The sequence below is a fragment of the Pseudochaenichthys georgianus genome, chromosome 5 (assembly GCF_902827115.2).
Source record: "Pseudochaenichthys georgianus chromosome 5, fPseGeo1.2, whole genome shotgun sequence".
Lineage (NCBI taxonomy): Eukaryota > Metazoa > Chordata > Actinopteri > Perciformes > Channichthyidae > Pseudochaenichthys > Pseudochaenichthys georgianus.
This window is the reverse complement of record NC_047507.1, coordinates 8,353,179-8,379,765: the sequence shown is the minus strand read 5'-3', so window position 1 is coordinate 8,379,765 and position 26,587 is coordinate 8,353,179. Positions and strand designations below refer to the sequence as shown.

The following is a 26,587-nucleotide window of genomic DNA, read 5'->3' as shown; positions in this document are numbered from 1 at the left end:
CACTCACGCCCATTTAGCTCAGAATAATAACATTTCAGAATAGGGCAGGAAATAAAGCATGAACTGCACACTTAACAAAAAGGATTATGAAGCAGGACACCATTCTTAGCTTTCTAAAAAAAAATATAGAACAATATTGGAAAAAGTTCTCACTGCTATTTGGGTTTTACTTAAAGTGTCAGGAAACAGCAGTGTTACAATCTGTGTGCTCATTCAGAGATACAGTCAATCATTCATTTAAAAATAAACAGCTTTATGTTTAACTCTCACTGCCTTAACTTCTTCTTTCTGCAAGCTTTATGTATTTGAATGATGCACAAACAGTCCAAAAAGCATCATGCAGGTACAGCTCCTGCATGCCTGTGGACCCCCCTCCCCCCGCCATTGTACTGATGTGATTGCTCTCTCTGCTGATGAAAGATGATCGCTCTAGTCATTGTGCATTATAAAGCGTGACAATTGAACACTTTTGTCGCCACTAACACCGTGCTGATGATACACTAATACATTTCATTCATTTTCAGCAATATAACACCTTGCCCGCGGCGGCAAAGGGGGCTAATAATCTTTATTGTTGATACTATTTATGTGACCGCGTAACATCTTTGAATGGCCCACAATAGGCGTAAATCTGCTTGGCGAAATATTATTATTGGAAGGTGCTTTAATTATGAATTTCATATGAATGTTTGACTCCTTTGTTATTTGTCACTCGTTTAAAAATATACTATAGCTGTATGTACGATAACAAGAAACGTTTCCAGTGAATATAACAAAAGTACACTTTTAATCCCACATTGTGCCGCTTTCTCTCCAGATGTTATGGAGGTTTACAGCCTGCTAAATATAGGCTACATCTGAATAGCTGTGACCAAAACACGATGAATACGAAGGTGGATTGCATTAAAAGCAGTATAATAATAATAATAATAATTGTGTAACTGGTATGAAAGCAATCGTTCAAGCAATGCATGTTTTTCGTATACAAAAATATATGTTTTAAACCAGTTATCTTAGCTATAGCTCTGCGTAATCATATCCTTTTATTTGGATATTTAAATGGAAAAATATTTCCCAGCAGAATATTCAGAAATGGTCTTTAATGTGTAGGTGTAATTATCTTACCTGCTCCAATGTGATCTGCGCAGAGAAAGTGGCTTCATCCGATTCACTGCACAGCTCCGGGCGCCTTTCCCCATAAATAGCGGAGCAAAAGAATAAACGACCGCTAAAGAAAAAAGTGTCCAGGCGAGCTTTTTAAAAGATGCTGGAAAGACAACTCAGGACAACCGGTGTCCTGTAGCCGCTGATCGGTTTCTCACCCCGGCAGAGAGCAGCTGTGTGTGAGTCTCCCTCCTCTGGTTCCAAACCTCTCTGAATATGAGCAAAAGAATTTGAGTGTGAGAGGCTGCTGCAGCAGCAGCAGCAACGTAACGGCACGTCAGCCAGCAGCCTGTCTTCCGGGTCCCGGTAGAGAGACAGAAACTGGCAGCCATACCTGCTCCCGAGAGGCGATCAATAGAGTTTAACTTGGCCCTTGTTGAGGGGCCCGCCATTTTATCGTTTCATATCAAAGGTAGTGACCTGCAGAACACTACTGGCCGAGATGGGGTTGTTTATCAATACATGCAGGATATGAAATACAAGTGGTGACATTAGGACATTATTTCAATTTCTGGGCAGTAAAAAATTATGGAATTAAATAATATGATCTCTAATTGGGTTTCTCCAAGGGAAAATGATGTCCCTGGTCCCAACTCGTCCCAGGTGCCGGATACACAATTAGCAGCTTTTAGCCATCAGAAAATGTTAGATTTTAACTTGGTAAGCTGCTGAATGGGACATTAGCAGTGATGACAAGTCCTTCATAAGTCAATAAAAGTCAACCAAAGGCAAGAAACGTTGTAAACAATATTTGTTTATCTTATTTTCACAAAAACGTGGAAAGATTTACATCCTCGGACCATAATTGACTTGCGGATATTCTGCTTCATGACCCCCCTCTCTGTATTAAAGAATTTAAAAAAACGCCCCCTCCCTTTTTTTGTTCTTTATATCCAACAGAGTATAACAACAACTTTGTAAAACATGCAAAGCTCCTAAAATCTCCTGCACGCGACCTGGGCTCGTGCTCGGCGCTTCAGCCAGGCAGGTGCAAGGGGCGCGAGGAGGACCTCTGCAACTCGGGGCTCGTGCTCCCCAGAGTGCACACGCTCACAAAAAGAAGGGAAAGAAAAGAAAAATAAATGTGAAGTCTGACTGAATTAATGACATTTGTTTCAATGTTTGAAATCAACAGAGCAAAGATGCGAGAGATTAAAATATCGATATTTGACACAGAATGAACGTATGGAAATACAGCTTAACTTTGAAGTTATTTTCACAATTTGTTTTATCTCATAATACCAGGCTTTTCAAAATGAGAATTCTCTTTTTTGAATGTGTGTAGGCTTTGTCTGGACTTAAAGCATGTTATTAGCTTTATTAAGTTGACTTTTGAATATTAGGTTTACTATATTAGTCTTTTAGTTGCACCAAAGATTAGTATGCAATATAGGAGATCAAACACAATACATTTACTGTAAATCGCATCATGCCCTCAAACGTTAATTAGACTCTAATTAGGTGAGTATTGTGACAATAAGGCCTTTGTGATCCATCTTTCAGATCAGAAAACAATTCAGCAGTCATCATCCAGATAGGCTATGTCAAATAGATAAATACAAAGTGAAATCAAATATTAAATACACATTTTTATTTTAGGCACTGTCAGGAAATATTCTTAAAATATTCTTAAAATATTCTTAAAATGACAACCACCTAATTATTACTTTTTTGAAAAAAGAACGATTATCTTTATCTATAAATCCAAATCACAACATTATAGTCTAATGTTATATTTGCGTCTGCGTTCACTTGTTTTGTAAATCGATTTTCTGCATGTTCTTCACGACATTTCGCGCGTGTGTGTGCGTGTGTGGTGCGTGTGTGTGTGTGTGTGTGTGTGTGTGTGTGTGTGTGTGTGTGTGTGTGTGTGTGTGTGTGTGTGTGTGTGTGTGTGAGCGTGTGCGTGTGTGTGTGTGTGTGTGTGTGTGTGTGTGTGTGTGTGTGTGTGTGTGTGTGTGTGTGTGTGTGTGTGTGTGTGTGTGTGTGTGTGTGTGTGTGTGTGTGTGTGTGTGTGTGTGTTGTGCACGGTTTTCGTCACGGGACGATATTATATGCACACTGCATTAGATGCCAGGGCCCTTCTCCTTCTGATTATTACCAGGGGTAATATTTCATCGGCAGCACACAATCTTTGTTCTCTGTGAAGATAATAAATGGCCTAATCGTTATCAGCAAACTGCTGGGGGTGTCAGCACCGACCGAGGCTGGGAGCGGGGTCCAAAGTGCTGCTGAATAAATTGGTGTTCCTTATCTCTCACTCCCAGATTATCGCCGCCTTTTCAAACTTGCACAACAAATACATTCAATGCATCTAATGCATCATTTGTTGGGGGGAGGGCTCCCGCAAGTTGATAGAGACAGATAGGCGCAGGGAATGAGAGATATTTACACGTTTTACACACTGCAGCCGTACAGCCAATATAAGGCTCTGTTTGGCTTCTGAGGCAGGTTATTGGCGAGGCCATCGGCACACACACTTTACATATCAATACAAGCTATATTAAACATACATCACTGTGATATGATGCTTATCTGTCTGATTAGTCATTAGTGCTCGAGGATGTAGCTATAACAAATGTGTTGGGGTATACGCACATGTAGTCTGATGTGGCTACAATTTGAGTTTATGCATTGAACACATTCGGTCATACATTTATAAATAGAAAGGTCACCTATTATAATTGACTTTATTTACCTTGATTTGGGTATGTAAAGGCTCTCTAAAAACGTTATATTGCACTTGTGAAATGAATTCCCTCCTAATAAACATCGAAACATTATATTCAGTTTCAGGACAGGATGTAAGCCGCTTAACATGCTCCGTTGACTCCTCTGATTTGCTCTGTGTCTGCTCAGAAGGCCTGCTTGTCTCCACTCGGGCCTCACATTGGCCTGTGTGTTATCATTTAAATAAAGTGCCATGGCATTTGGTTAGCAGTCTGTTTGCTTTAATTTAGCACACAGAAGACCTACTGCATTTTATAACTCGTGTCAGGCGAGTGCTGTTAAATGTAACGAATAATAACGTGGGCCCCTCCTCGTTCAGTTCACTGCAATCACTGACCTTTTCCTATATGTGTCTTCAGATTCAATTTATCATTTTAACATACTAAACAAAATAATGCTGCGGGCCAACACAGGGAATTTTTTTTCTCCATAATGCAGTATTTATGAGTGACACTTACGACAAAAAAAGGAAAAGCATTTTCCCATACACACACGCGCGCGCACTCCCCTTTTAATACCGTGGCATCTCCACCGGCCCCGGTGCTCTGATGGTCTCCTAGACAACCGAGATAACGGTGCAGCAGTTTTCCATATCGGTCCCGGAGTCTATTATAGCTCGGGATTAGCTCTCTTTCCGAAAAGGTCATACACAAAGTCACCAAACCTGCTTTTCCCCAGCCCATATGGACCCCGCGTAAAGGCACATTTATACACATGCATGTGCCATTTCGTGTAATGCCATTAGACTAATGGCACTGCGCATTTCCCTGCGTAAAAAAACAAAAACTAGTAATATAAATGAGAGCCTTCTGAATGGATGAGAGCCCCAGCTCTGAGGCGCAGTTTCAGACTGCTGGAGAGACGCTGCAGAGAAATGTGCTGTTATAGAGCGCCCCCTGGCGAGGAGGAGGAGAACTACAAGAGCCCTGAGAGTTCGTGTTCTCCTATGGTTCTGCCAGAGATGGAAGAAGTATACTCAGATCTTAAGAAAAAGTAGAAGTCCTGCAATCAAAATGTTAGTAAGTATTAGCAGCTAAATGAAAGTACCAAAAGTAAAAGTACTCATTCTGCAAATTGGCCCATTCCAGAATAATCTATGTATATACTTGTAGGATTATTGATGGTGTGTTTATTGTATGGTAAAGGTGTAGATCATTGTAATTACTTTGTATACTGCAGGGTAGCTTGTGAATGTTACTCCAGGTGTAACTAAAGTCTTATTTAAGTGTTGATTATATCTCATTAATCCAAATCTGCAAAGTAACTAAAGTTATAAAATGCATGTAGTGGAGTAAAGGTACACCATTTACCTCTGAATTGAAGTGGAGTAAAAGTACAATGTAGCAAACATTTGAAATACTCAAGTTAAGTCCCTCAAAATGGTACTTAAGTACAGTACTTGAGTAAATACTTAGTTACTTTACACCACTGTGTGCTACTTACCTTTGCATCGCTATATGGGATAGAGCATTTAAGTAATAATGAAGCAGTCCAGAAATTCCAGCTATTGCACAGCTGGAATGTTCCAGCTGGGATTCCCGGTGGCTGGACAGGAAGTTAGAGGAGCTCCGGCAGGAAGTGTGTTCTCAGGGAGGGCCACAGAGAGAGGGAGATGTTTCCTGTTGGCTCTCTCGACATGTTTAGACGCCTCGCTCATTCTGTCCGCCCGCCTCACCCTTGGTTCACTTCACACCCTGTAGTAGGATAACAACGTATCAGTGTATTAGCAGCACATATCAAAGTTATTGAGCAATGTAACACACAATGCCCAACAACAACAACAACAACAACAACAACAACAACAACAACTGTTGAATCAAAATAAACTGTAAGAGGATATTAGTAACATGTCACTGTGACTATGATGTCATTAGACACCATATTAAGAATCAGGACAGGAGTAGAAGCTAATCTGAAGGCTATAAAAGAACACGGAGTCAGGGTTTGTATTATTGACCTGTACATATATTGAATAATCTAGTTTGGTTGAACCTGAATCCACCTGTCCGGTTTCTATTTGATCTGAAAGTGGTGTTTGCCTCCACAAAAACCCAACCTGAGCCCATACCAAATGTTTTTAGCAACATCCGCCATGTGCTCACGGTATCAAACTATGGACACGCTATCAGAGGACAGTGGTAAGCCAACACAGTACATCATGTGCGCCGGGTCGGATTGTGTCACAGGAAGCAGATGTCACCACATGAAGTGACGCTTCCTGCCCATCAAAGCAGTCAGTGCCAGTTTAATGGACTCACATTCAGCAGCCCACAACAGTGGTGATCTTGGAAATATTGGGCAAGAAAGGACATTTCAAGAGGGAGAGATGGCAGAGGAGAGAGCAAGCGGTGGAGATGGTAGGTAGAGATGTGATGGAGCGATATGTGGATTGCAAGAGGAAAACATCTCTTTGTCTCTCCTGAGCTCAGTGCACAATCAAAGTTTCCTATCAGCTCTGGAGTAGGGGAAATTGGCTGCCCTGGGAAGGAGAGGGCCACTCTCACAGCCAATGGGAAGTGCCCCTGTCACTCTAATCAGCGCTGATAGAGAAAGTAGGATACGTGCGCGTGTGTCCGTACACGCTCAGACGGGAGTGCTTTTTTTTTTTTAAACAGAGCAGCTTTGTTTCACTCTTGTGATCCAAGATGATACAAAGTCTAAAGTAGACCTTCAGCTGCCGCTCATCCTCTGCACCCAGGGACATGTATGAGCCACACGGGTGCTTTTTTTCCCTGGCAAAACTTGCCCTGAGAGGCATGACCATCGGTGCTTTGATGGAGCGCCATGTGGCAGAGATCAGTGGGTCTTAGTGGGAGCTGTGGACAGTTGCACACAAGGGCGGCAAGGGAAGAGGATTACTGTCTCATCGATACAAATCCATACAGAGAGGGAGGTTGACATCAATATGTGCACAGATATGGGCAGAGCACAGGGGCTTTGAGCAAAGTGTGCACTGTAAGGCAAGTTTATTTATGTAGCACTTTTCAACCAAAGGCAATTGAACGTGCTTTACAAAAATGAAAAACATTAAGAAATAGGGAAGTTGTTAAAAAGCAAAGAGAATAAAATAAACGTAAAACAAGCTAATAGAGAATAACACAAGTATAAAATACATGAATACGAGTTACAGTGCAGTAAAAAGAAAAGTCTTGAGCCATAAAAGAGTTGCAGCGAACCTGCAGGCTTCTGGGAGTTTGTTCCAGATGTTTGGAACATAATAACCGAACTCTATGTAAATTCTGACTCTGGGGATAGAAAGCAGACCCTCCCAGAAGACCTCAGAGTTCTGGATGGATAGCAGGAGATCAGAAATGTATTTTAACCATTCAATGCTTTATAAACCAGCAGCAGCATTTTGAAATCAATTCTCTGACACACAGGAAGCCAGTGTAAAGACCTCAGCACTGGAGTGATGTGATCCACTTAGTGTTAGTGAGGACTCGGGCAGCGGCGTTCTGATGTAAACATCTGCATTAGAGGAGAGGAGCTGTGGACCTTTTTTTGTGGCATCCATCTTTCCCGTCCCCACCTCCTCCATGCCAGACAAGAATGCGTCTCTCCGCACCCAGGGCCCAATCCCCCGTTTGAAGTCCCATCTCCATCTTATCGCCCTGTCCTTCCCTTCCTCCATCTTTCCGTCCGTCCGACCGTCTTATCTGTCAGCCCCGCTCCTCCCCGCCCGCTGCAGCTGCGACGAGGGGCCACAGACGCCTTCATTGTCCTCCTCTTCCTCGCCCTCACGCTTCTGCAGCCGGCCTGATCACACCTGCCACCTGCACAGGACGCAGGGCCCCGGGACCTTCGCCGCTATGGGGCTTTCATCCATCCCTCACCTCGCCCTTCAGAGCCTCTCATCCCCTCATCCCGGCCCCCTGTCACTGAGGAATGGCCGGTGCAGAGGGCAGAGTGGGACACAGGAGCTGCTGTTGTTGTGAGGAAGTGTGTTTCAAGCAGAGCCAGAGGGAATCAGCGCAGGTGAGGCGTGTTCCAGGGCACGTTCAGATGTCTGCCTTTTCGACAACATGGCTGGGATTGACTGAACCGAATGAATGTATGTCGTGAGGAACGTGGCCCTCGGTGTGTGTGTGTGTGTGTGTGTGTGTGTGTGTGTGTGTGTGTGTGTGTGTGTGTGTGTGTGCGTGCGCGTGCGTGCGTGCGTGTGTGTGTGTGTGTGTGTGTGTGTGTGTGTAACTGGCTGACAGTGAGGGTGTTGGCTCTGTCTCAGTGATTTATGAGAGTGTGCTGTAAAGGGTCTTCTGAGCAGGATATTGTTCCCTGACTGGTGACTTCTGCCTCTCTCTTTGTGAGTGTGTGTGTGTGTGTGTGTGTGTGTGTGTGTGTGTGTGTGTGTGTGTGTGTGTGTGTGTGTGTGTGTGTGTGTGTGTGTGTGTGTGTGTGTGTGTGTGTGTGTGTGTGTGTGTGTGTGTGTGTGTGTGTGTGTGTGTGTGTGTGTGTGTGTGTGTTTCACAGCGAGACAGATTAAGAGGGAGAGTACTGCAGGTGAGCCCTCAATGTAATCAATCACCACCACGTCACGGGCCCGGGGGCTGCAGGATTACCCCCTTCAACTGATACCCAGTTTGACTCCACATTTTTTTTTTTTTGTTGCATATTCATTATTTTTTGCTGGCAGATAAAGAAAGAACACACTCTGCATCTTTTACTTCAGGAAAGGAAGATCATAATCTGAAGGGGGGGACCGTGACAGCTCAACCACATGGCAACCCAGGCAGTCCAACACCCTACATAAAACCCCCTGAAACACACCCTCACACACACGGTTTGCCACATCAGGATACAGTGCTGCACATGAATTCCGGTTTAAACAGTATTCTGCTCGGCTCAGGCTAACAGATCAACCGCAGCTCTTATGCGACCGGTAATCACATCCTGGGCCCGAGGACAGGCCTGGAACTGAAAAGACTGAAAGGCCAACCATCCAAACACCACCCGATGATATAACAGTCAAATGGGAGAGCAAATGCTTCAAGAAAGCAATGTGTGATGACACAAGCCGTGTTCAGTGAGGCCCTTCCTGAAGCAGCCAATAGCATAACAGTATCATTCTTACAGCGAATTCAAAAATGTGATTTTTGATGAAATGGAGGGGCTCAAAAGCAGCCTATTTAAGGGAAAGTTATGACATCAGATCCTAAAAGGCCTTACTTCTTACTTAAAAGCTGTGCCCGTATGAATAAAACTCTAAAGAGACACTTAGGAATCGAAAATATGCCCTTTGTTAAAAGTGAAGAAGACATTTAAGACATATTCGTATTTAAGGAGGGTAACATGGTTAATCACGTGTGTGCTTAATCAAAGAGGCAGAGGCCTACTCTGCCCGACAAAACCAAAACAGTAACAACTCCACTATACGTTTGCGTTAAGACCAATATGCTTTATGGTTTTATCAAAGGAAATCAAATATCATGCCACAGAGGTACATGATTTAAAACAAAAAGTGTGTAGACGTTGTAAGAACAATAAAACAAAGATAAAAACTAACTGCAGGGACTATATTTGGTGTCACATAAATAAGACAGTAAGACCATCTAATCACAATGGAGTGAAACGTAACACCTGAGAAACCAGTGCTTTCTAATCAGCTCATTAACTGTAATGGACCAAACAGCCGAGGAAATGCTTCATGGTTTTTACGACTTCCAGATTAGGAGCATATGAATAGTTTTTTAGAATTTATACAGGAAATATTTCACATTACTTACTTAATTTATAATACTGTTTCCCTCTGAAAAGCAGTATTACCATTTTTAAATTGTTATGTGTGATATTGTTGTTTAATATCGCCAGTAGCAGTGGACACAAAAACCAACCAATACTTTTTCCCCCCACTGCAGGAGGAATAGAGGATTTCTCATTCTGATAACAAACAACGAACCCAACTTATCGGCAAGTTACTTTATATATTGATTGATTCATCTTTTGGTCTATAAACTGTTTGAAAATATGGAAAAATAATCATCCCAGTGACTCAAAGTCCAAGGTGATGTCTTTAAGTGTTTTATACAAAATGGAGAGAAAACTGAGAGTCTGCATGTTTGAATTAGTTAAAATATGTTGTCATTCAAAAATAGCAGAACTTATTAATTAAGAAAATTAAAGAAAATGATTAATTTATAGTTTTTAACTATTTACAATTCAAATTAAAATGTGTTTAACGATTTGATCAATAGAGGCTCTGGTACCAGAATCCTTGCTGCTGGGGTATTGTTACGACATAAGATGAATTCACAGTCCTCTATTTGAAAGAAAGTATTTTTAAAGCCAGAGTTTCCGTCTATAAACCCTCTGAAATCCACAAATCAAAAACAACCTCCAAAGGAATCCTTCAATCACGTCACCGAAACTCACAGACCTGATAGCATCGAGGCCGAGCAGACGTGAGCTCAGCGTTTGTCTCGGTGCTGATGTGGACGTGAATGAGACTCGGCGACTCTCCGAACTCTCAGCGCTCCAAATCTGCACTCCCAGAACAAACACACAAACAAAAATGCTATTGTGTGGCCTTTCAGCAGCACCGAGCATCAGCGCTAACAGACATTGTCTTTGCTTTCCCCCTGCTGTGTATTTTCAGAATGATTATTGTATGGCACATACAATGTTAACATTATCATTGTGAGGGGAACCACAACTGTTATGATGGAGCAGGAAGTGACCTACCGGGACCCCTGGTGACCTCATAGGGAAAGCGATGACCTCAGACTGACCTATGGGATGGAGGCAGGTCGGCTGCTCCGCTCACTGGGGAGGAGAGGGTGAGAGGTGCGGTTTCTCTGAAATGAGAAATGCAACAATGTGCTGGAAACCCCCAGTTTTTAAAAAAGGGGCATAAGGAAAAACCCATGTGTAGCTTATTTTGGATGATATCTTCATGTCTGCAAAGTATTCTGGGAGAATCAAAGCTTTGAGAAAAAGCCTGCTGTTGGTTCTTGACACAAGTGCGCCCTCTTTTGATTTACCAAGGGACTGCATCCCGAGATGATCTATCCAACAGCTGTCAACTCCATTTTCCATCTTCATTCCCCAGTGTCTTCTTAAAAACATGCTAAATGCTGAGTTTCTCAAAACTTTATTTCAAATTTGACAGCTTTTCATGTCATCGCCCATTCCACAAACATCCGTGTCCCATCACTCGTGTCTCTTCTCGCATTAACCTAATCTCATGTATTCACTAATGTCATGGTCGGGAAAAGAAAACATCACTCACAAAAAGAAAATAATATAAAATGTAGAAAATGTGACTGAGGGACATCAACAACAAGCATGTGGGATGAGACAAATTTAGAGCTTCGGATTTGTTCAAATATAAATGTCAGTCAGGGGCGAGTAGAAAACAGTTGCAAGTGCAAAAGAGATACGATTGAAAAAAAATTCACTTTCATACTTCAGAGCGAGAGATGGTTCAATCTTTAAATACGGCTTATGCGAGTAAAGACATGAGGACGAAAATACTTGGGCCCTTCTGCAATTGGTTTCCAAAAATAAAAAGTCCCATAACCATACATACAGAAAAAAAAGACAAAGTCCAGATCCGAACATGAAAATGAAGTGTCAAGTCTGAGCAGTGTGTCAGAGTTTAAGTGTAGCTCAACAAACTGAAATACAGGCAAACAAAAAAAGCCACATTTTGCGCCGCAGAGCTGACCTCAAGTTTATCACAAGGCACACATTTTTGGATAAACCCGTCACTGCCAAAAGATCAGATTTTAATTGTCCATGTCTCAAGAATGGTACAAAAAATGTGTAAGCAAATGTGTCACATTTCATTTAATTCGCATTCATACAAATAGTCGGTCTTGTGTTGTCGCATGGATGGTGTGTGTGTGTGTCTGTTTGTGTGTGTGTGGCAGGAGTAGTTTAGAGGGCGTCCAGCAGACTGTCGATGCGGCCGACCAGCTCTTGTCTCTTGCCGCTCAGCGTCTTCTCGCTCTCGATGTAAGCCTCCTTCTTCACCTTCCCGGCCACCAGACGCTCCGCCTCCTGGCTGGAGCGGCACACCAGCTCCTTCACCTGGCCGTCCAGCTTCTGCACCTCCCCGACCTGAGGGGGGGGGGGGGGGGGGAGAACATTAGCGTCTTTGTAATGACTCTCAGATTATTTCACTTATCTGTGCTTTCATTACACGTCACCCACCTTATCGGACAAGTCAGATCCCTCGGCTTTGAGGCGGGCCTGCAGGGAGCTGATCTCATTGGTCAGGTTGCGGTGGTCCGCCTCCAGGGTTTTCCGCCCGCTATTTAGCGCGCCCGTGTCTCGAGATTGCTTATAGCGGTTCACCACCTCGTCCATGTGGCGGTACAGACCCAGACGCTTGTTGACCAGAGTCAGAACCTGCTCTGTGATGGAGGCCACCTTCATACGCACCTCAGCCGCAGGGTCCTGGACAAACAAGCAACACACATTTAAAACTATGATGCCAATAAGTGTAGACAGAATTATGCAGAATATCGGCCAAAAGGAGGAGGGTATCAGGGTTCAAATGAGGCCAGCAGAAACCAGGCTTCCTTTCTAAGAGACGTAAACATTGCTGTACCTTTGTGATGGCGAAGTCCAGGCGGACATATATGATGACAGTGAAGAAGAGGATGTAGAAGGCTGCTACAACCAGGAGAGGCTCCTGCAGCATGAGGATCCTGTTGAAGTTATAATGAACCTGAAATCACAAGAGACAGTTTTTAAACTAGGTTCGAGTACAATTTCACAGAGAACATCAAAAAGTATTTTGCTAGATAGTTATAGTAGTGAGATAAGGTAAAATGAGGGTCAATGGTCGGTGTATTAACCTGTAAATCGTGGGGCTGCCCTGGAAGGAGAGAGCTCTAACCCAATAGCTAATGCTTAAATCATTATTTTGATTAGTTAGTTGACAAAAAAATGAATGACTTTCCAAAAATGGAATTGGATGCTATTTTCTGTAACATTTGTAATTGAACACTTTTTTCTAACTGGAGACCCTTTGAGGATGCAGTTCTTTGAAACATGTGTTATGAAAGTACAGTATAGCCATACAAATACTCATAACATTTACAGCACTAAAGACTGTGATAATCATTAGAACCCACAAACAAGTCATTCTGGTCCTTTGCCTTTTCTTAGAAGCTGTCCCAAGTCTTGTTTCACAAACCTGACTGGTTTATCTTCATCATTTTGCCCAGAGATTCACCAACCTCTCACAGCTGGAAGGACTGATGTAGAAACATTTGTTCTTGTATTAACTCACCCATGTTTATACTACTCTTACACGTGAACTCGGCTGATAAGATATTTCTTGCCAGGAAGTGGCAGAGGAGGGAAGTGTCTCGAGTTGTGAAATTATTTCAATTTGAAGTATTTCACAATTACCTTAAAACATTTAGTGTGTCAGTTTTCTATTCCTTTGTTTACATTTGTAAAACTAAAAAGACCTACAGTTCTGCATGTCATCTTGTAAATAATGATATCGTAGCTAACTTTAGTCAAAGTAATGTTCTGCAAATCTGCCGAAAAATGGTGAATATGCATACAATATAGAATGCACAATTCCCATCATTTCCTACGGTTCTTCTTACCATAACGTCCTGGATGTGATGCTCCACCAGGTTGCTCTTGCTGGCCACCAGCACGGGCCGGCCAAAGGTATCCAGATATGTATAATGCAGCTGGTTTGGCTTGCGATCTATTTTGTAGGGTGTATCCATTTGGATGTTTCTGTAAGGAAAATACCAGAAATCAGCATCACATACTGCAGAGATTTGTACTCAACATGCTGTGGATTTGCTTTCGAACACTAACCTGGCCCCCTCTGGGAGGATGATTTTCACAGTGAGGAAGTCAATCACCTGGTCATCGTACACATGGTCAACTAGTCTCATCTTCAGAGAATACTGGTCACCTGAAACAGAAACGCATTCGACACATAAGCAGCACACCCTGGGATATTCCCCTTTTCAGTGTTACACTCCTCTTGCGGTTATCATAAGTCAACACACCCAGGGTGTAGAGGTACTCGTAGCTGGGCAGATTGTAGCCAATCATGTAGTGGGTCTTCCAGCCGCCGAACAAGGGGAAGCGAGGCCGGACCTCCACCTCCACAGAGTCATCCAGAACCTGCAGGTGGGAGGTAGAGATGTTTCCAATCTCGTCTCTGTAGTAGACGTCCTGGGCCGATGCAGGGAGGATAGTCTGTCGAGGAGAAAGTATACAGTCATCATCATCGTGACAGTAAAAACATGGGAAGTGGATGCAGTTAACGTTTAATACAATACCTTAAAGGATTTGACAGATGAGATGCCGCTGTCTGATTGGCGCTGATAGTCGTAGCGTGAGAAGGGCCCCTTCAGGACGGCCCCTGTGTGCCTCAGGTTGATGGTCTCCTCCACAGCGATGTTACCCCAGTGAGAGACCTCAATGGTGCGGACGATGTTGCTGATGGTGAGGAAGGGCGAGTTGTTCTCGTAATGGATCTTCAATGTATCCTGAACACACAAAACACAGAACATTTCAGCAAACTTTCTTGCAGTTTCACCGGAAGTTTGTCGAATGTGGTCCGAGCTGTACCTCGCTGAACGGAGCCATGTCGCGGAAAGGTCCGTACTCGATGATCTCATCGTTCTTGCTCGGGTTACCCAGCTTGGAGTAGGACTCCACAGTTTTGGAGGCCAGGCGGACGCGTGTGGTCTGGCTGCGGATGGGGTAAGGGGAGTACATGTAGTGGTTCCCCTGGAAGACCACCAGCTGGCGCTCGGCCTGGGTGATCTGAGAGGGGAAGGGCTGCAGGACGTGGCTGAAGGTCATCTCCAACTTCGCTTTCAGCTGAGCCCCCGGTGCCAGACTGGAGGGCAGCTGCACTTTGTAGAAAGCCCCACTGTGTGGAAAAGGATGAGACAGAGAGGAGCATGGGTAAGATACATTTGCATAGTAATTTAAATTCTGCTGCTGGTGGATTATTACTGCTGTCACAAAATAATTTTCATTTAGGATGAATACAATATCTATGTATCTTTGTACCTATCTTATATAAGCCTCTCAGGAACTAAAAAAGGCAATCTTGTTTTATGGAATTTATTTTTTGGACATGGAGTTTTATTGCTTTACATTATACATAGAAAAATGCTGCCAAAATGACAAATTATTTGTCTTACAAATTGCAAATATTTGTTTGTTTTTTTAAAATAAAAAGTCACTGGAATGAATGAATCTGTGTCTTTTTTGTGTTGGGAGTTTCTGAATGCTGGAGCGAGGAACTTATATTGTGTTACTGGCTGTTCTCAGAATCTCTTTAGACAATGTAAGAATACACTCTCTTACCTTTGGCCCTGAATTGTTGTCTGTTGGAGTTCAAGTGTGCCATCATCCTCCTCATCACCCTTTACCTGTAGGAAACATGGTGGTTTGAGCATACATTATTTAAAAAACACTTTCAAGTGAAACACATTTCTGAGCAATCAATATTGGAATTCGTTACTTTAAAATAAATGTACCATGTGAGTTTATTGTCTCAAACAGAGCATTGATACAGTTTAATACATAATGAAAGGGGGCCGGCCTGCGCAGTCACACACGGAAGCGATCTGCCCAGCTCATACGTGTCGCTCAGCCACTGACAGAGCGTGCAGCCTGCGGAAGTTAACATCCCTAGTCATTCAAAATCAATTCATCTAATATAAATTGAGCTGTTTGTTACATTATGGCGCACTGCAAATAATCTGATCCCCAAAGTCTGCCCTAATCAATATAATATTACATGCTGAAATAGTACCTAACTGACTTCCTATAACGTGACTCCCCTCACTGAATCACACAAGCCTGATGTTAGCTAGTAGCTGTGATTGAATACATGCATGATATGCTAGCTTGCTATTTACAGTATTGCTGCAGCCAAATGAGAAGAAAATGCATAATTTGAGAGCAGCAAGACTTTACACAGGCAAGCATTTAATAGCCTACTATGAGGTTGCTAACATGCTAAAGCTAGCTAGCTGGTTACAGGCAGAGGCGTTAGCGTTACTTAAGATTCACTGGTGTTTTAGGCTCACCGAAGCTCCGATGTACGCCAGGTTCGGGACTAGTTCAGCCTCTATCGCTAATATGAAGTTATGAGCGGCGGAGGGTCCCTGGTTGGAAAGCACGATCTCCGCCGTGATCTTAGCCAGATGAGTGCTCAGGTCCACGGTTCTTTTCACGTCCTCGTAAACCAACCCGTCAGCAGAAACCTCCGAGCCCACAGCGGCCAGAAGCAGCAGCAGGCATGCTGCGAGAACCGGCGTCTTTCGAGCCATGTTTGGAGAAATTCAGAACTGAAATACCGGGAATAAGTGCAGACAGAGACGGAGGTATATGTAGAGCAGCAAAGAAAGGCCGCCGTGCCGCTCTACATCAGAAAGGATGACGCTACATTCGGACCAACGTCATGACGTCACGGTGCGTGCTGCACGTTCACAAAGCGCCCTGCGTCGGACCCGAGTGAGAAATCTAACAGGTAAACAACGTTTTTAAGATGAAAACCTATGGATAAAACCGATAAAACCAAAACTTGCTTTTTAAGACGACAACATAAAAGGTGTACCTCTCATTGTTGTCATGTTCTACTGTCCGATCATTCCAACTGAAATATTAATGTTAGTTACTTTGCCTATTGATGACAGTGGTCCAGTTTAATATCAACAAATCCAAAACACCGAATTTCGTTGCGTTTGACCGAATGGGGTTTTGTTTTTTTATATGGTTTGTTTGTGACACATTGTGTTTGACTAGTTTGACCACACCACTTGGCCACACATGAAGCCGAAATAGCTCAGTTGGGAGAGCGTTAGACTGAAGATCTAAAGGTCCCTGGTTCGATCCCTGGTTTCGGCAGGCATCTGACTTTTAGTCTCTGCGTGGAGGATGGAACACGACACAAGTATGAATACATAAATACAGGGATACATAAATAAATACGGAAATAAATAAACTCTGCTTGTTTCACACAATTTCACTTATTCGGACCAGTCCCCCTTTTATTTGGGAGCTTTGTGTCAAATTGTACTACACAATGTAAGGAGAAACCCATGACTCTTCAATAACTCTTTCAAAAGCTTTCAGCACCGAGAATTTCCAGCATATTCATGTTCTGTATACACCTTTAAGCCCCCTGAGACAAAAGTACAATTTGTGATATCGGGCTAATAAAATAAACTTTGATTTATTTATATTGATGTATTTGGCGCAAGAAGTACACTTCTCTTCAGAGCCCCTCAACAGCCAGATATAAATCTTTATTAGCGTCAACAATGGTGTTGCTAAAGGTTTTGCTACTACCTAAAACCTATGCCTAAAACTCAGTAACAGGATGGGATTTCTAACAGGTTTGAGATTTTTGATTTTGAAGCTCTTCTCCACTATCGCAGTGAGATATATACCGCCACACATTTAACAAGCAGCACAATACACAATAGGATAAATCAACATGATAACGGCTTGTTGTTCCGAAATGATGGAGTCATAGCCTGACTGTCCCAATCGAGATAACCGTTTTGTTGTTTGAATGGAGGGTTTGTTTTAATGGGAAAAAAACCTGAAGTTTGGTAAAGTTAGAAAGGTACCGAGGCGTAATTCCATTGTTTTGAAAGGACATATTAAAGAAACCTGACTCCAGATGCCCTGGTATAAGCAGCCTTGTGTTTTCTGAACAGATGTAAGAAATTGGACTGTCACTTCCTGTGATGAGTTTCAACAAATGTTTTTACAATATCTCCTCTGACAAGTCCTCTCCTCCTCATCTCAAAGTGTACCATCGTTAAAATGTCATGAAAGAAATGTTTTGCATTTTAACGGATATTTACTAAATAAAATACCATTGAACAGATTACAAAGCTCAAAGGTAGAAGCTTTTAATTTAAGATAATGTTATAATGTAAGGTAATAGTAAGAAGTTAATGCAATATGTATGTGGCTTGTGTGTGGGGCTCAAGGGGGTAAATGGATGTCTTCCAACCTGAGGGTTCAACTCCGAGCATGCTCTATTGTTTTGTTATTTTTACCTCACCGAGCTGCCGGGGAGGAACTCTTGCAAGTTCTTTAGAGAATAACAGCTCTTGCAAACTCTTGTAAAAACGTTTTTAATTGTGGTGTAAAAAAACGGAAAAAGTTAGAAAGATATTTAGACTTAATTCCAGTTTTTTCTAACGGACATATTCAGGTAGTCCCATTCTACCCCTAATATACGAATAAGCCCAGTCTGTAACATTTTTGATGAAATACATCTGGGTGTATTTGGCACAAGGAGTAAAATACCAATGTGGGGGTCAGTTATTTCTAAATGACATATTCAGGAAACCCTGCTCCACACGTCCTGCCTTGGGTTTTTCCAGAACAGATGTGAAAAATTGATGGTTACTTCTGGCGATGAGTTCAAACAAATGTTCTTTAACAATATCTAAAATTTGACTGGAATAATATGTACTGGTGTCTTTGGCTGAAGGGGTAAATGGATGCCTAACCAGAGGGTTGGTGGTTCGGCTAGATGGCGTGTGTGGGTGACAGAGTACAGAGTACATAAATGCCATTAAAAAAAGTATAATGACAATTAAAAATACAATGATTAAATAAAAAAATGATATCAATACATAAACAATGAATAATGAACTAATAATTAATATTGATTGAGTACAGATGTTGTTGTTTTTAGCTCATCTGATTCTATGTGACATGTATTTAGTTCACCTCTCCTGCATTACTTGCACATTGGTCACTTGCAACATTCTCTTGCATTATTTTACTTCTATTCTGTTTCTTTTTGCACTATTTTTATTGTTTTATGTCTTATATGATGGGATTGTAATTGCCATACCTTCACTGTAGCTACGGTGCTAACCGATTTGAGCACCAGGAAAAGCACTATATAAATAATAATATATTATAATTAATATTATTATTATGAGATAAAACCGTTGAATGTTTAATTCTTGAGTCAAGTGTTGTTGACTTGTCCTGTGCAACAAGGCGTGTCCATGGCGTGACGTCGGCCCTCCCGACAGAGCTTGTTTTGGAGGAAGTGAGCAGAGCTCAGCTAGCAGCTAGCACGGTTAGCTTGACAGGGGAAAGCAAAGCGTCAACGGAACGAAACCGACCATTGTACCAAATCGCTTCTGTTACACGAAGGGAGGGATATATCGGCAGTGGCAGTGTCGACTTTGATAAGCAGGCTTAGCTGCGAGGCTAGCTATCGGAGAATATTGAGCTGTCGATGCGCTAAAAAGTGTTGTTTTCTGACGGTTTACAGGATCTGTTAGCCTGTTAGTTAGCCTAGCTAGCGCTCCCAACTGAGGCAGAAGAAAAGTCCCACTTTTGATCTTTTCTACCGCAGGATCATCGCCCAGGTTGGTTTGAGTTGTCTGTCGTACTTGTTTTTTTTACTAACAATATACACAATAACGATATAGCTGTCGTCAACTTAGTTTCACATTTGGTAAAATCCTTCCTTAGCTCACTAAACGTTAGCTTAAATCAAGAAGTGTCACCGATGTGGTAATTGTTAGCTGATACAGTATGACAATTAGTATTTAGTTGATTTGTCTTTATTTAATAACAATACTATTCACCTAGCCATGTTTCATAATGTTCTTCCATATGCTTAACTAGCTATCTGGAATTTGATCTCCAACATGTATGTTTGATGTTTTAATGGTTACAATTTAAAATATGAAGTCTGTTAATTAAGTAGAAATATATATATATATACTACCAGAAAAGTGTATATATTGACTGATCATACCTATGGATTACACCGGTGTGTTTTGTCTTAAACTACAGCATTTGCTGTGCTAATCATGCTTGCCAAGTCATGGTTCCGTTAGTCCTGTGTTTTAAAACCATGTGACCAGTCCCTGACACGGTGTCATGGGGTGCAGATTATGAGCCGCCCGCTGCGATAGCTCTATGCTAGCTTTGCCTCATAATAGCACTGATGTGGATTCAAGCCGTTGCTTTTTGATACACATTAGTGGTTGAGTGTTGTGTAGAGAAACCCTATTACTGTTATTTTCTTCCATAATGCTTTCTCCAGGGTCTAACAGAAGGGAATTATGATTTAAAGCCCATCGGTAATACAGTTTGTACGAGGTGGTTTATTATTACAATGCAGCACACTCAGTCAAAATCAGAAAGGCTTGGTGACATAAAAGAGATGTAGTGCAAACACAACCAGTACCTTTGAAGTCAATCGGGGAAAGAAGATTGCATCAACACCTGCTCATCTGGTTTGACAATAACAGGTCTCAGTTGGGAAGTCCTCATGAAGCAATTCAGTATTGACATGCGATGATAAGATCCATGGCTTCATTCAGTGTGTTTCGAGTAAATGTGGTTTTGATCTTTTTCTTCTTCTATTTTAGCTTTAAAAAGCTGCACATTTAATCTTGGGAAAAGATTATACTTTTTTTTTTAATCCATTGAATGTTTTGTGAAAATATATAACACCAAATCTACACTTTACAGTATAACAATTACAGCTAGCGTTTGTGCTCAAAATAGTATATTTCATCAACATCCTGAGCACGGTATTGTTCAAATAACTGTGGGTAAAAAAAACAAATATAGTGAATTGTGCGTTTCATGAATTGTTTTGAGAGCCTGTTGGTACATTGTGTTGCAGCTTATTGTTTTACACCAATTGCTGTATTTTTCTTTGTGAAGTAAAGGAAACGGCCCTGGACTGTAGGAGTCACTGCAGTTGGTTTCAGTCCTAGAACAGGCCCATTTCTTTGACATTTATTTCGAGATCACACACGTTATCATCTTTCAGTCAAAGCTGTTGGCCCATAACTAAAGAGTCATCACTCAGGCATCGCTGTATCCGTCTTATTTGAGCACTTCCAATGTTGCCCTGCTTTTACTAGAAGACTTTTATTCTCCCATCTTCTCTACTTTTTTTTTTTACAGCTGTGGCACAATGACGTCAAGGAAGAAAGTTCTACTCAAAGTCATCATCCTCGGAGACTCCGGGTGAGTGTCGTTGAGCCTTAGCATCTAAGCACTTCATTAGGGGATTTAATCTATTCCTATAATGATTTTGTGTGCACCATGAGTCAATGCACCTCAGTGGCTTCATCACAGTCTCTGAATGAGGTCCTGTGATTTATTTTTTTCCTCCTAGAGTTGGGAAGACCTCGTTGATGAACCAGTATGTGAATAAGAAGTTCAGTAACCAGTACAAAGCCACAATAGGCGCTGATTTCCTGACGAAAGAAGTCATGGTGGATGACAGACTCGTCACAATGCAGGTACTTTGAAAACCTTCACAAAAAGGCCATGCTAACCTATCTTTCATTGAAACACAATGTACATGTCTTAAACAAGCACTAAATGCAACAATGGTCTGCCAAGGGTTTTAATGTGTACCAGAGTAAAGGCAGTATTTCGTTCTACAACTGTCAAAAGCATTTAATGAATAGTTAAAAGAAACCACAAGGCTTCAACTTTTTGTGTATTTTCATTACCACAATAATTTTGGTTAAACCCAGACTAGAGAAATAAATCCAAAGAACCTATAATGTAAATGTTTCTTTTAAGTAATTAGAAAGGTATTTCATTTCGGAGTATTTATGACAATACTTCCTTGTTTAGACTCTTGGCAAGTTGAGTTACGGCCCGTCCACACGGCGGCGTGCGTTGAAGCTTCAACGCTTCTTCCCATTCACTTTGAATGGGGTGACGTCACTCTTTGCCGAACTGGTCGAGTTTCAGACACGCCCACCGGCAAACTTCAACGCACGCCGCCATGTGGACGCTGCGTTAGGTTTCAGAATTAAGTAAAATGTAACATTTATTCTTTCAGTATTTGGGTTCAACACATGCTGGTGCATGTGTTGAACCCAAATACTGAAAATGAACCTACTACCTAAACAGAATTATGGCAGAAACGCAATCAAAGTGCCTTCATTTACTCAGTTTCTTTACAGTGTACGTAATTAGGTAGATCTGGTTCACCTGAACATCGTTAGCACTGCAGCCAGTAATCTCCTTATTTGCAGTAATCTGATTATTTTGTGCATGTAAACACTGTCTTCTTTTTCTTTTCCTCAGATTTGGGACACAGCCGGTCAGGAGAGGTTCCAGTCCTTAGGCGTAGCGTTTTACCGCGGAGCCGACTGCTGCGTTCTGGTGTTCGACGTCACGGCACCGAACACCTTCAAGACCCTGGACAGTTGGAGGGATGAGTTCCTGATCCAGGCCAGTCCCCGAGACCCCGAGAACTTCCCATTCGTGGTGCTGGGCAACAAGATCGACTTGGAGAACAGACAGGTGGGTCCAGATAATCTCATTTAAGGTGTCCTTATGTCATTTTTTGTGTAAATCTACATTACATTACATTGCATTTAGCTGACGCTTTTATCCAAAGCGACTTACAATAAGTGCGTTCGACCAACAAGATACAAACTTGAAGAAAACAGAATCATATAAGTACATCAGGTTTCTTAGAGCTAAAACATTTCAAGTGCTACTCAACTGGCTTTAGATAAGACAGCCCTTTATTAGTATATAAGTGCTTTGTTAATAGTTCTATCGCTCAAAGTGGAGTCGAAAGAGATGAGTTTTCAGTCTGCGCCGGAACATGTGTGGGCTATCTGCTGTCCTGATTTCAATGGGGAGCTCATTCCACCATTTTGGAGCCAGGATAGCAAACCCACGTGTTTTTGCTGATGGGAACTTGGGTCCCCCTCGCAGTGCGGGTGCAGCGAGGTGTTTGGTTGATGCAAAGCGGAGTGCACGTGCTGGGGTGTACGGTTTAACCATGTCCTGGATGTAGGAAGGGCCAGATCCATTCGCAGCATGGTACGCAAGTACCATTGTCTTGAAGTGGATTCTAGCAGTTACCGGAAGCCAGTGAAGGGAGCGGAGGAGCGGCGTGGTGTGGGAACATTTAGGAAGGTTGAAGACCAGACGAGCCGCTGCATTCTGGATGAGCTGCAGAGGTCGGATGGCACATGCAGGTAGACCAGCCAGGAGGGAGCTGCAGTAGTCTAGGCGTGAGATGACGAGAGCCTGGGCCAGAACCTGCGTCGCTTTCTGGGTCAGGAGGGGACGTATCCTCCTGATGTTGTAAAGCGTGTATCTGCAGCAGCGGGTTGTAGCAGCGATGTTTGCAGTGAAGGACAGGTTGTTATCTAGGGTCACACCCAGATTCCTTGCAGTCTGAGTCGGGAACACAATAGAGGTGCCGATGTTGATTGTTAGGTCAAGAGTGGGACAATCTTTTCCCGGAAGGAAAAGCAGTTCAGTCTTATCAAGGTTGAGCTTGAGGTGGTGAGCAGACATCCACTGAGAGATGTCCGCTAGACAAGCAGAGATGCGTGCGACGACCTGGGTCTCTGAGCGGGGAAAGGACAGAATGAATTGGGTGTCGTCAGCGTAGCAGTGGTATGAAAAACCATGCGGGCTAATGACAGATCCGAGCGAGTTTGTGTACAGGGAGAAGAGGAGGGGACCAAGAACAGAGCCCTGAGGGACCCCTGTAGTTAATTGACAAGGGTCGGACTCGGACCCTCTCCAAGTTACCCTGTAGGTACGGTCTTTGAGGTATGAGGTGAGGAGGGAAAGTGCAGAGCCTGAAACTCCAAGTTCTTGGAGAGTGCGAAGGAGGATCTAATGATTCACCGTGTTGAATGCAGCAGACAAGTCCAAAAGGATGTTGACAGAGGAGAGGGAGGCTGCTTTAGCAGTGTGCAGTTCCTCAGTGACAGCAAGGAGAGCAGTTTATGTTGAGTGACCTGCCTTGAAACCAGACTGGTGCGGATCCAGAAGGTTGTTCTGATGGAGATAACAGGAGAGTTGTTTAAAGACAGCGCGTTCAAGTGTTTTAGACAGGAACGGGAGGAGAGAGACAGGCCTGTAGTTTATAACATCAGACGGGTTGAGAGTGGGTTTCTTTAGGAGAGGGTTTACTCTTGCCTCCTTGAGACTGTTTGGAAAGTGACCAGAAGTTAGAGAAGTGTTGATTAATTGGGAGAGAAACGGTAGAATATCAGGAGCGATAGTCTGAACGAGGTTTGAGGGGATAGGGTCCAGAGGACAGGTGGTAGGACGGTAATGAGGGTAAGAACCTCACTTGGAGAGAGAGGGGAAAAGGAGGTTAGTGTGTGGGTGGAAGGAGGGTCTGGTGACCCAGCGGTGAGTAAAGGTGAGTCAGAAAAAGAAGAGCGAATATCATCAACCTTTTTTTCAAAGTGATTAACAAAGTCGCGTGACAGAAGGGAGGAGGGGGAAGGGGCTTTGTGGGGGTCCAAGAGGGTGGAGAAGATGGAAAATAGTTGTGAATGGTTATTTCTGAGTTTTGGAATAGCCTGGATTAAGCGCGTCATTATTTTCAGTCTTTTTATATTACATTTTCACTATTTTAACAATTGTTGTGGCCAAAAGTATTTACAGTAACAATATTATCATGAAATCAATAGAACATTTAATAATGCCACCAATTCAAATGTATTACACTGATTTGTAGTTGGGGGTGTTGTAAAAGGCAGACAGAGCAAGAACAAAAAGTCACATCTTAGTTATATTTTCCAGCTGTGTTGTTTATGGGGGGAGGGGGGGCTCCAGGGAGACCTTTTTAAAATTGGTTCTGAACAGTTTTTGAAAATAGCCTACTATCTAGAAGGAAATAACAATGCAAACGTGTCTTTTACTTTGTTTATTGTGCATTTTGACTCTTTTTTTGGCAAATAAGATGAGTAGACTAATGTATTAAGTTGAGAGGCAAGCACATGTTCATCAAATTAAATAACAACAGATCCATGGTAAAAACAGTATTGCAATAAATCAGCATTCGAGACTAAATAATATATATATATAAGCAATAAAGTAGAGAATGGAAGCACTAGATTATTTACATGATATTACTAACATAATATCAATATTATGGTATTCTCTGGTATTTATCTCAAGACCCCTGTTTCTCTGTATGACATCACTTCCTTTGTGTTTCAGGTAACCACCAAGCGAGCACAGGCGTGGTGTCAAAGCAAGAACAACATCCCATATTTTGAAACAAGCGCCAAGGAGGCGATCAACGTGGAGCAAGCCTTCCAGACTATTGCACGCAACGCCCTTAAACAGGTAACGTTGGCCTGCACGAAACACTGATTGAATGCATAAGAAATCATATTTTTTAGCATGGATTTGCGTGATCGATGCATCTACATCGTCTGATTTCAGGAGACCGAAGTGGAGTTGTACAACGAGTTCCCCGAGCCGATAAAGCTGGACAGGAACGAGCGAGCCAAGCCGTCAGCGGAGACCTGCAGCTGCTGAGGACTCTGAAGATCTCCAGGGGTTTGGGGGGGGGTGTCGTCTCTGCCCTCACTGCCCTGTCTTGCCTTGTCTATATATCTCTTATCCCATGGGCCACTGTGTTTAACCCTAATGCCCAACAAACAAGCAGCATCCCACTCATTGAGTATACTACACACACAGACATGCTGCACTCACCTCCTTATGTATACAAAACACACATTTTCTATAAAATATCAGTCTCCTAGCCCAAAGAACACCCTAAGGAAACATCATGGAGTTTACTTGTATGATGCTTATTACTTCCCAGTTTTCCCCCCATGTACTTTTCCATGATGATGATGATGGTGGTGGTTCGGGGTAACCTCATTTTCGGTTCCGTGTATATCGCTGCTTTCATGCCCAGTTTTGGTTCTAACTGCTTTTATTTGGTCAATCTGAGCATTATATCTACATATTTGTGTTGATGAGTAAAATTAGAAAACTAATGTTTAGTTGTTGGGTTTTTTTTCATCAGTTTCTTAAACAAGTGGTTGTTGTTTTCTTCTTTCACAGCCTGCCACTGCTGCATGAATAGAGGAAAAACACTGCTCCCCCATTTTACTAATTTGTGTTGTGGCTTAATTTTGTTTAACTTTAAAAAAGAAAACACTTGTTACCATGGTTTCACTTTACCTCATGCAATCTATAAAGAAATCAGTTGGTAGTGAAGGATCAGAATGTGTGAAGGTGGGTTACACTCATATGCTGTCTGCTGGTTAATTGGCACAGAATTAGAAATCCAGCTCCGTGATTGGTCCGTCAGTGTGTACAGAATACAATTTTCTTTTTTCACTTTGCTGTAATCCGCAATTACTGAAGACATCTCATTTTTGGAGCCACACTAAATGCATTTGTAGCTCAGGTTGAGGACATTTGTGTGACTGGGCTCCGAACACGCTGTTTGTCCACTGGAGGAAGTGAAGGTGCATCTCATACCCGGTTGTTTTTGGTACATTTGACGTGGGAATTGAAGACGGAGCAGAGGTATTTCTCATCACCATTCATAACTGATGCTATTAGTTAGTTTCTTTTTACTGTCAACTATTGCAAGACTTTGTATATTTGCAAACCTCTCAATCATTGCGTGGGGGAGGCAAAGCGTGGTGTTGTAATTCTCCATATCCGACTCTGCTAGTCACTCGTTGGCCAACGATTTAAGTGCTTGACATTTCTTTTAACCGATCAGATCTTGAACTGTCTGTTCATATTATGTTAAAACTTTGAAATGCATTATAGATTACAAGTTAGCATACATACTGTAACTTTGAAAGAAGAAAACAAATGTGGGGTGGAGGGAGTATTGGCATTCATCATTATTATATTATTAATATGATAAATGCATAGAATCTACATTGTTTCAAGTAATAAAAAATCTTGAATAAAACAT

General features: G+C 42.3%; 3 protein-coding genes, 1 long non-coding RNA gene and 1 other non-coding gene across 6 annotated transcripts in view; 3 read left to right on the top strand and 2 right to left on the bottom strand.

The window, feature by feature from the left end:
• The window catches only part of gata2a (GATA binding protein 2a), a 13,236-nt gene extending 11,928 nt beyond the window's left edge, over positions 1-1,308 (bottom strand). The window contains exon 1 of the mRNA XM_071203071.1: positions 1,126-1,308. The gene's annotated coding sequence lies outside the window, so the exon portion shown is untranslated. The remainder of the gene's footprint in view (positions 1-1,125) is intronic.
• The window catches only part of LOC117446912 (uncharacterized), a 104,497-nt gene extending 102,322 nt beyond the window's left edge, over positions 1-2,175 (top strand). The window contains exon 3 of the long non-coding RNA XR_004552179.1: positions 2,065-2,175. This is a non-coding gene — a long non-coding RNA (uncharacterized lncRNA). The remainder of the gene's footprint in view (positions 1-2,064) is intronic.
• An 8,790-nt stretch (positions 2,176-10,965) lies between these two features.
• rpn1 (ribophorin I) lies at positions 10,966-16,269 on the bottom strand. Its single transcript, XM_034083154.1, has 10 exons — positions 15,927-16,269; positions 15,199-15,263; positions 14,449-14,755; positions 14,157-14,366; positions 13,881-14,073; positions 13,684-13,783; positions 13,461-13,599; positions 12,446-12,565; positions 12,046-12,291; positions 10,966-11,952 (listed from the first exon to the last, which is right to left on the bottom strand). Exons 1-10 carry the CDS (start codon positions 16,167-16,169, stop codon positions 11,770-11,772), a joined length of 1,806 nt encoding a protein of 601 aa, XP_033939045.1. The 5' UTR covers positions 16,170-16,269; the 3' UTR covers positions 10,966-11,769.
• Positions 16,270-16,328: 59 nt separating this feature from the next.
• Positions 16,329-26,584, top strand: rab7a (RAB7a, member RAS oncogene family). 2 transcript variants are annotated; one of them, XM_034083158.2, is made up of 6 exons: positions 16,329-16,369; positions 20,812-20,874; positions 21,026-21,152; positions 21,955-22,173; positions 24,856-24,984; positions 25,084-26,584. In XM_034083158.2, exons 2-6 carry the CDS (start codon positions 20,822-20,824, stop codon positions 25,177-25,179), a joined length of 624 nt encoding a protein of 207 aa, XP_033939049.1. In that variant the 5' UTR covers positions 16,329-16,369; positions 20,812-20,821; the 3' UTR covers positions 25,180-26,584. The 2 variants fall into 2 exon arrangements, with proteins under 2 accessions (XP_033939049.1, XP_033939048.1); XM_034083157.2 differs by lacking the exon at positions 16,329-16,369 and adding an exon at positions 18,900-19,250.
• Positions 16,674-16,746, top strand: trnaf-gaa (transfer RNA phenylalanine (anticodon GAA)). The gene has a single exon. It is a non-coding gene; the product is annotated as a tRNA-Phe (tRNA).
• Positions 26,585-26,587: the final 3 nt, after the last annotated feature.

Bases quoted from the DNA above. Each gene is read 5' to 3' on its own strand.
- rpn1 (XM_034083154.1), bottom strand. From the start codon at position 16,169: ATGGCTCGAAAGACGCCGGTTCTCGCAGCATGCCTGCTGCTGCTTCTG. The intron at 12,566-13,460 runs GTAAGAAGAACC...TTGTGATTTCAG, and splicing joins ATCACATCCAGGACGTTATG to GTTCATTATAACTTCAACAG. The intron at 11,953-12,045 runs GTGGGTGACGTG...CCCCCCCCTCAG, and splicing joins GATCTGACTTGTCCGATAAG to GTCGGGGAGGTGCAGAAGCT.
- rab7a (XM_034083158.2), top strand. From the start codon at position 20,822: ATGACGTCAAGGAAGAAAGTTCTACTCAAAGTCATCATCCTCGGAGAC. The intron at 20,875-21,025 runs GTGAGTGTCGTT...TTTTCCTCCTAG, and splicing joins ATCATCCTCGGAGACTCCGG to AGTTGGGAAGACCTCGTTGA. The intron at 24,985-25,083 runs GTAACGTTGGCC...GTCTGATTTCAG, and splicing joins CACGCAACGCCCTTAAACAG to GAGACCGAAGTGGAGTTGTA.